At 40.8% G+C, this 7,690-nt stretch overlaps 1 protein-coding gene across 1 annotated transcript; it reads left to right on the top strand.

Moving 5' to 3' along the window:
- The first annotated feature begins 818 nt into the window (after window positions 1-818).
- Window positions 819-7,146, top strand: derl1 (derlin 1). Its single transcript, XM_086310650.1, has 8 exons — window positions 819-1,167; window positions 2,582-2,693; window positions 2,806-2,870; window positions 3,507-3,533; window positions 4,069-4,164; window positions 4,337-4,389; window positions 4,507-4,617; window positions 5,728-7,146. Exons 1-8 carry the CDS (start codon window positions 1,015-1,017, stop codon window positions 5,867-5,869), a joined length of 759 nt encoding a protein of 252 aa, XP_086166776.1. The 5' UTR covers window positions 819-1,014; the 3' UTR covers window positions 5,870-7,146.
- The last annotated feature ends 544 nt before the right edge of the window (window positions 7,147-7,690 follow it).

Raw genomic sequence — 7,690 nt, 5'->3', positions numbered from 1 at the left:
AAAATATCCAAATCCTTCACCCACTTCTTTAAAGGCAGAGTGAAAGATAAAAGGTAAACTCCAGCAACTGAACCCTGAACTGAACTGATAATTAATTACGATTAACTGATCGCCACCACTTTTTAAAAAAGCATTATTTCGTGCCCAGTTCTCTTCTTGTGGTCTGTTTTTAGATCTCCACAGGGGGCTGCGAGAACGGCGTCGTTCGGCACGCCTCTTTGTGTTGCTGGCTGCCTCTGGATGGTCAAGTGAGCGTGTTTGCAAATTTCACAGGAAGTGCAATAAAATGTAAGGCAAACAGGATATTGTTAGATACTGAAAACACATCCGGTTTAAATGGTTAAATTAAGAGCTTTTTATAAACGAATTTGGTCAATATATGTGCAAGCACACACGGGTTGGCATGTATTTACACTTTATCGTCAACTGTGCACATCCTTAATATTATAAATGACCCCACGAACTGATCATACTGCCTAAGGACCTTTGTAACACTTTTACACAGCGCGAACAGGAATGGTTTCTCTAAAATTCTTCATTTTATGTGTGTATCCAATCACAAGTGCTGTTTTCTGCAACAAGCGTTTAACTTTAAAATGAAAGCATTCCAGTACGCTCAAAAATGCGTAATTTTCCATTATTTGCCTCGGATAAACGTAGTTTGTTAATTGGTAATAATAATTTAAATTATATTTTTGATTTTATTTGTCTCTAGTTCAGTAATAGTCATATAGTAAGTAAATTTTTTTGTTTTGTTTTATCCAGTCTGTGGTAACAGTTGTCGAATTGGGTTTTACTTTGGAAAGCTAAACCGGATGTTTCCTTTCTGATGTCAGTGGCTTCATCGTATTTTGAAGCTAGCTCACCGTGATTAGCCACGTCATGTAAACTTAACAGTGGAGCAGTTGTGATATAAAGACAGGAAGCAGTCGCTGATTTGGGAAGGACTTTAGGGAATTGTTAAAGAAGAAATTTTATTTCAGGTCTCAAAGTTGGCAGTAATCCTATGGAAAGATGTCAGATATCGGGGACTGGTTCAGAAGCATCCCTTTCATCACCCGGTACTGGTTTGCTGCCTCCATTGCTGTTCCCCTTATAGGCAAATTGGGATTGGTTGATATCAGGAATCTCTTGCTATTTCCGGAGATGGTCTTCAGCAGATTTCATGTGAGTGTTTCTTGGTTTTTGGTAACTTGTCTGTCTGTTGGATTAGATAGCGGATAAATGCTGAGTTACTGTCTTTTGGAAACTAGGAGTTAGTTAGCAGGTGGCTAGCACTGCTAACTCAGGAGGCCTGAGTGTGGGGCAACCAATGAGAGGGCGAGACGCAGGAGGGTGGGACTTCCGGATGTTGTCAAAATGCTTGGATATGTAGTGACGCTGAAATGTAAACCAAATATGAAAACAAATACATATTTTTTATAATTTAATTACCAGAGAAGTATAGACATGTTTTATTTTAAAGTATTTGTTGTGGAAATATAAGTTAGTTTTAGTGCGCTCTCGTCCACAAGGTGGAGACATGTATTGCAGGGGATGTTATGAAATTAGGCCCTCAGGCACTGTGAAGGCCTCTAAGTGGGTTCGTGCAAGCTTAGGGCATAGGTGTAAATCAGTAATCAAACACAGCTCAGGGCAAAGGGAATCGGTCAGTGTGATCACTTTAAGTGCTGAAAAGTAGCTACCAAGTAATTCACTTCATATCAGTTCTAGTACTTAACTTAGAAGGACATGTCATGATTTCCACCTTCAGTAATTCGAAATGTATCTCACATCTATAGTTAAGGGATAATCTGAAGAATATTAAATATAAATAATTACAGCATTAATACAGTACTTTGCTATGTACTTTGTTTGCAGTGGTATTACTGTGTTTTCTTAAGTGAAGGAATAAGGTTCTTTTCACTGAACAATCCATGCACCTTCTGGAATTATTGGACTTTCTTGCTGTGGATTATTAATCTTAGGACATGTTGATTAAAACCACAGTTAATTTCATTATGTAGGCAGCCTATTGTATGGCTAATGAAAGAAAGCAAAATAAACTGAAATAAAAGTGTAGTGCAGAGTCAGTATACTATATATAACCCCCTGATCTTTATGAGCCTATAAAATGTCAAGTTATAGTTAAGATGGTCACGCAAGCTGTGTGAAAGCATTGAATATGAGACTCTGTTGATTGAAAAGTTATTAACCTTTTGTCAAGTCCCAAACAACAAAATAAGATTTTTTTTTTTTGTTTGACGGCACAAAAACTGGATAATGGTATGATCAGACACTCCTTTAAATTGTAACTGCATCTTGTCTTTTGCCTCCGGATTAATGGGAATTTAACCATTAATTCCCATTAATTTTTTAAATGTGGTATTGATTCAACTTCTTTTACCAATTTTCAAATATTACTGTGAGGAAACACACACTCTGCAGAGGAATACCACACAGGAAGTAATAATTTGCAACCCACATGAGACTTAATGTGTTACAGACTTGGTGGTGAACATCTGGATGTGCAAACAGGCACAGCGACGCTGATGTCTTACTGATTTTTCTGTTGGGTTAATAACTCTTCTGCTTATTTCAGATCTGGAGACCAGTGACAGCCACTCTTTATTTCCCAATAACCCCTAATACCGGCTTCCTGTACCTGGTCAACCTTTATTTCCTCTACCATTACTCCACTCGGCTAGAGACAGGTAAGCTCACCGGCCTAGGCGGTTTATAAACATACAGTGCTCTTTCTAGCATCTTGTTTTCATTTGTGTCATCATCATCATCTTCGTCCTGATTTTCTTTTTCTTATACCAGGGTCATTTGATGGCAGGCCTGCAGACTATATCTTCATGCTTCTCTTCAACTGGATTTGCATAGTTGTATCCTTTCAAACTGGCAATTCCTGTTTTAAAATCTCACATTTTAATCTACCTAACAGGAAATCATTCTTTCATCATCCAGCTACCTCCCTGTTAGCCTGTTTCCCACTCTACCATTCATTCTGACCCCTCCTGCATTTCTCTTTCATCTTCTCTCTGCCTCTCTCTCGTTCGCTGCAGCAGTGTGCCATGTCAGGGTGGCTCTGTGCCAGCGGCCCAGTGTCAGTCTGCCCCTGCAGAGCAGAGAAACCTAATCTAGGTCACATGCAGCACCAGCAGTACACTCGGGCCCACATCTCAGCTCTCTGTCTTCTTGTGAGAGTTCAGCTCAGATTGGGTGTTTGCTGCTCAGACATTTCTCCTTTATATGGGAAAAGCAGCAAAACTCTACCTCATCCAAACAACATGTTCAGTCTTTGTCAGTTCAGCTAAATGGTGAGAACGGTTAAAAAAAAAAAGTGGGGGTCTCCCATGCCAAGGTCAGATGCCTTGCTCAAGTGGAAATGGCAGAGGTGACTGGCAGCTTCCAAAAACTGGTGTAGGGGATTTGAACTGGCAACCTCCCGGTCCCCAGCTGTTCTAATTGTACAGCTCCAGCTGTGATTCTATTGTTGTCGTCCTTGACTCAACCTGCAGATAACCGGGCTGCTGATAAACATGCAGGTGAGCATCTTCCTCGTCTGTCTCTCTCTCTGCATGTAGACTGCTGTAGCGTCTATATAAAGCATTTGTTTACAACTGTCCTTTGAAATCTTAGGAGTGTTTCATAACACAAGACACCCACTTTAAAAAGGAAAGGTTTACATTTTGGAGAAAAAAAATAAACACTGCAGAGACGCTGCCACCTGCTCCTCTAAAGCTTACTAATTTATGCGGCATTTCACAAAGCGTATCCAGACCATTTCTTTCTGCTCCTGGCCAAGAAGTTGCATTAGGAAAAAAATAAAATTGCACAGATTAAAGAGCAGCGCATTAACTATTAGGTGTGCTAGTACCGGTAAGTGGATTTGACTGTCTTTGGACAGAGCCAGGCTGTTGTGTTGTTTGATGGTATGTGACAATGAACTTGTGGTGGTCGTGGGATGACAATGTGCAGAAAAATGAATCAGACTTACATAAACTAGATGTTTTGCAAACGTACTGTAAAAATACTCCTGGCATGTTGATTGTGACTTGCTGGTTTTGTTCATCTTTTCAGCTGCTGATGATCCCGCTGATTATGTCTGTGTTGTACATCTGGGCTCAGTTCAACAAAGACACCGTGGTGTCCTTCTGGTTTGGAACGCAGTTTAAGGTACGCCCATCAAATGTTGAATGCTCTATCTTCTTGTCAGGTTCACGTTTCACAGAAATATCAGAAAGGATAAAATACACATACCAATGACGTAACTGTGACGGTTTATGCTAACTCAGCATAAATAATTCCAGGATTTTTATGAACACAATTTTCTGCTGCTTTGTTCTAGGCTCATTATCTACCTTGGGTCATTCTGGCGTTCAACTTTATCATCGGAGGATCGTAAGTAACAAATTTAGATCAAAGCCTTTAAATCTGTATTCCAGTCTGGGGAATAACTTGTACTAACTGTGTAATGGTGTTCCTGTGAGTAATCTTCCTCTCTTTGTTCTTGTGCAGATTTGTGAATGAACTGACAGGAAACCTGGTGGGCCATCTCTACTTCTTCCTCATGTTCAAATACCCCATGGACCTGGGAGGACGCGCCTTCCTCTCCACGCCAGAGTTCTTGTACGTTTGTGTGCACGCGCAGCATTTCAGAAGCGCCGTTTTAGTGTTTAAGTGTTATCACTGCATTTACTGAAGTGCACTCAGCTTTAAAACAACACTATGGAGCTTTTTATTAACACATCGCCTGTCACAATCCAGAGTTTAAACTCTCATTTATCTCAGTACACTTGGAGAATCTGCTGCTTTAGCCTTACTTTGTGAGAAGACTTAGTTATTGTGGCTCTTACAGAAAATGTGCATTCCTGCCTAATGAGTCAGTTTTACAGTTTACTTCTTTGCAACTCCAAGACTGTTTTATCAGTTAATGTCATGTTGTAATTGTCACTGGTGGCCACACTGATAACTAACAGGCAAAGTTATATAGTCTTTTCAAACCAGCAGCACAAGGGGTAACCACAACTGTAATGACATGGGGTTTGAAAGTGTTTGTTGCTCGTCCTTGCAAGGTGCAATCATGAAGTCATCTGTGGTTTTGGCTCTTTAGAAGAGCTGCACTGCTTCTAGCAAGGCTCCCATATTTAGATCACTCTCTGAAGGTCCTAATCGGACCATGTGCAAGTGAGCATGACTCAGAGACGCTGAAGGAGATTCAGACATGCACACATGGAAATGGCCAGACTGTCACAGAATGATTCAAATGCAGCAGTGGTGTTGGAAACATTGCTGCACTGCCTGAGGAGATGACCACGAAGGGGAGAGTGGTCCTGTTTAAATTGGGTACTGTTTATTTTTAATGATAGGGTTGTATTTCCACAATTATGAAACCCTCTGTTGCTCGGTTAAAATTTCAAACACAAACTGATATCTAAAGTGTCTTTTAAAAGGGTTGATTTTACCTCTGATTTCCCGTCCAATCACTTATTTGAGTCAAATGTTTGCAAATTAATTTCCCAGTGGAGGGGCTGAGGGTCTGCCACAGAATCATGTAACAACAAAGTCAAGGCAGACAACAAATTATCAAAAAACCGATAACACAGATATGTTTGTGTGGTGTAGCTATGGGTGCTTTTGTCACACTTAAAATTTATAATGCTAATTCTTCTCACCAAAACCAAACAGATTTTGTTGCTTGATTGAGTTCAGAGATCACATTTTAACATCTCTCTGCAGGTACCGGTTCTTTCCTAACAGGAGGGGAGGGGTGTCCGGATTTGGAGTCCCTCCGACCAGGAGGCAAGCTCCCCAGGACAATGCAGGGGGACTCGGAGGACGTCACAACTGGGGGCAAGGTTTCCGACTTGGGGGCGAATGAGAGAGAACTGCACTCTCTCAGCTGCCAGAAGAGCTGGGCAGCTGTTCTCAGATTTAAACGCTTGTTTCATTGAATTTGTTCTTGTTGAATCTTGAGACTTTAAATTTAATTCATGGTTAACTTTAGAAGATGCAACAGGATCAAATTTGAGAAGGCACGCATTTCACTGCCCTGCACAGCAGGACCCGGACTCTGGCTGTAGGCTCTGTTCACTAAGTAAAGTCAGCTCTACTTTTACTACTGGAAATGTGTCCATGTTAGGAAGATAGAAAATTAAATTGTTCTCTTTTTTTTGTTTTGGTGATTATTCTTGACTGCCGCGTCTATTTTCTTCTTTCTTTCTCATCTTCTTCTTACCATCCCTCTTCCGCCTTTCTAACCCACCCTGCCATTGGACTGTCAAGATGAGAGATGTTGCAGCTGCACACCAGCACGCTGTGGATTTCAACTCTTGTGTTCCTCCCCCTCCTCCTCTCACTCTCTGTGATGCCATATCAGATTACATTGTAATTACCAATGCACTGGGAGCGTGCTCCCAGCAGTCCCCTCAGCAGAACATGGGCAAAGCTATTTAGAGAGCACTGTCTCCAGGTCTGATTCTACATTGGTGTGAAATGTTTGTGAGCCTCTGTGGCACAGACCTGGATCTTTTACTGATTTCATCTGAAAAAAAAAATATAGGTAAAGATAGGATCCTGCTCTTTTTTTGTAAATATAGCAATTGTTTATTGAAAGGTTGAGTGAGTCAGTGTGTCATTGTCTTACTTATACAGGAGACAACCATTCAGCCAATCAGGTGCCAACAAGACATATTGGAAATCACCTTAATATAATAAAACACACATTTAGCACTCATTGTCAATATTTATCCATCTGGATATTAACTTGGAAATCATTTGTTCCCTAAATATCAGGAAATAGTCGGGGGAAGCAAAGTAACGTTTACAACAGCCACAAGTAGTAAAGTCAAAACTCTTTGTGCAAAAGTCTTGAATTCCTGATTTCTTTATATTTTGCTAGGAAAGTGGGTGCAGTGATTTATTACAATGTGCAAACATACATGGACATGCTGTATTTAATGCCAAAAAAAAAGAGAGTAGTTGTACAGAACAGACTTCAGGGATGGTTCTCCAGACTTCTTGAAAGGATGTTGAGGTGCGGGCTCTGGCTCTGATGGTGTTCCATTGTGTGTGTTTTTTTTTTATCCAGGTATGATTTTACTGCATTTGTAAGTGTTTTTGTGATCATTATGCTGAAAATGGAGTGATTGCCAATCAGATGCTTTCCGTATTCTGTTACATGAGGATCAACGTACGTTTCTGTGTCCATCAATTCTGACAATATCTCCAAAACCACTGGCTGATGTGCAGCTGCACCCCGTGACAGAGCCTCCACCGTCCTTTACAGATGGCTGTACACACTCACTGTTTTACCTCTCTCCATCATGGCAATGAACAGTTTGAACCAGCAATTAATTTCAAATTTGGATTCATCTCTCCATAGGAACAGTTGCCAGATTTTCAGTTCATTTTTTGCGTAATTCTGCATGTCTCTACCTCGTTTGTTTCCCTTCCCTATAAATGGCTTTTTGACAGCCATCCTTCCACGGAGAACATTTCTGATGAGGTTTCAGTGAACAATAGATGGATCAACTGAAGCCTGGTGAATACGTGGTGCTAGGACCAGCACCAAAACCTCATCCCAACTCTGTAGCATGGTGGAGAGAGTACATTTTGTGGCTGCTGGCCTGGAACATTTGCGATCGCCAAGTGAAACAATTCAAAATTTTGCCAGGAAATGTTACAGAAGACTATCAGAGCA

The sequence above is a fragment of the Aulonocara sp. 'chitande type north' Nkhata Bay genome, linkage group LG11, assembly GCF_057382095.1.
Source record: "Aulonocara sp. 'chitande type north' Nkhata Bay isolate Kocher_YH1m ecotype deep benthic linkage group LG11, A_spYH_male_GT1.1, whole genome shotgun sequence".
Lineage (NCBI taxonomy): Eukaryota > Metazoa > Chordata > Actinopteri > Cichliformes > Cichlidae > Aulonocara > Aulonocara sp. 'chitande type north' Nkhata Bay.
This window is presented reverse-complemented; position numbering and strand designations above follow the sequence as displayed.

Coding starts and splice junctions, on each gene's coding strand:
- derl1 (XM_086310650.1), top strand. CDS start 1,015: ATGTCAGATATCGGGGACTGGTTCAGAAGCATCCCTTTCATCACCCGG. Junction 2,871..3,506: donor TCAACTGGATTTGCATAGTT/GTATCCTTTCAA, acceptor CTCAACCTGCAG/ATAACCGGGCTGCTGATAAA. Junction 4,390..4,506: donor AACTTTATCATCGGAGGATC/GTAAGTAACAAA, acceptor GTTCTTGTGCAG/ATTTGTGAATGAACTGACAG.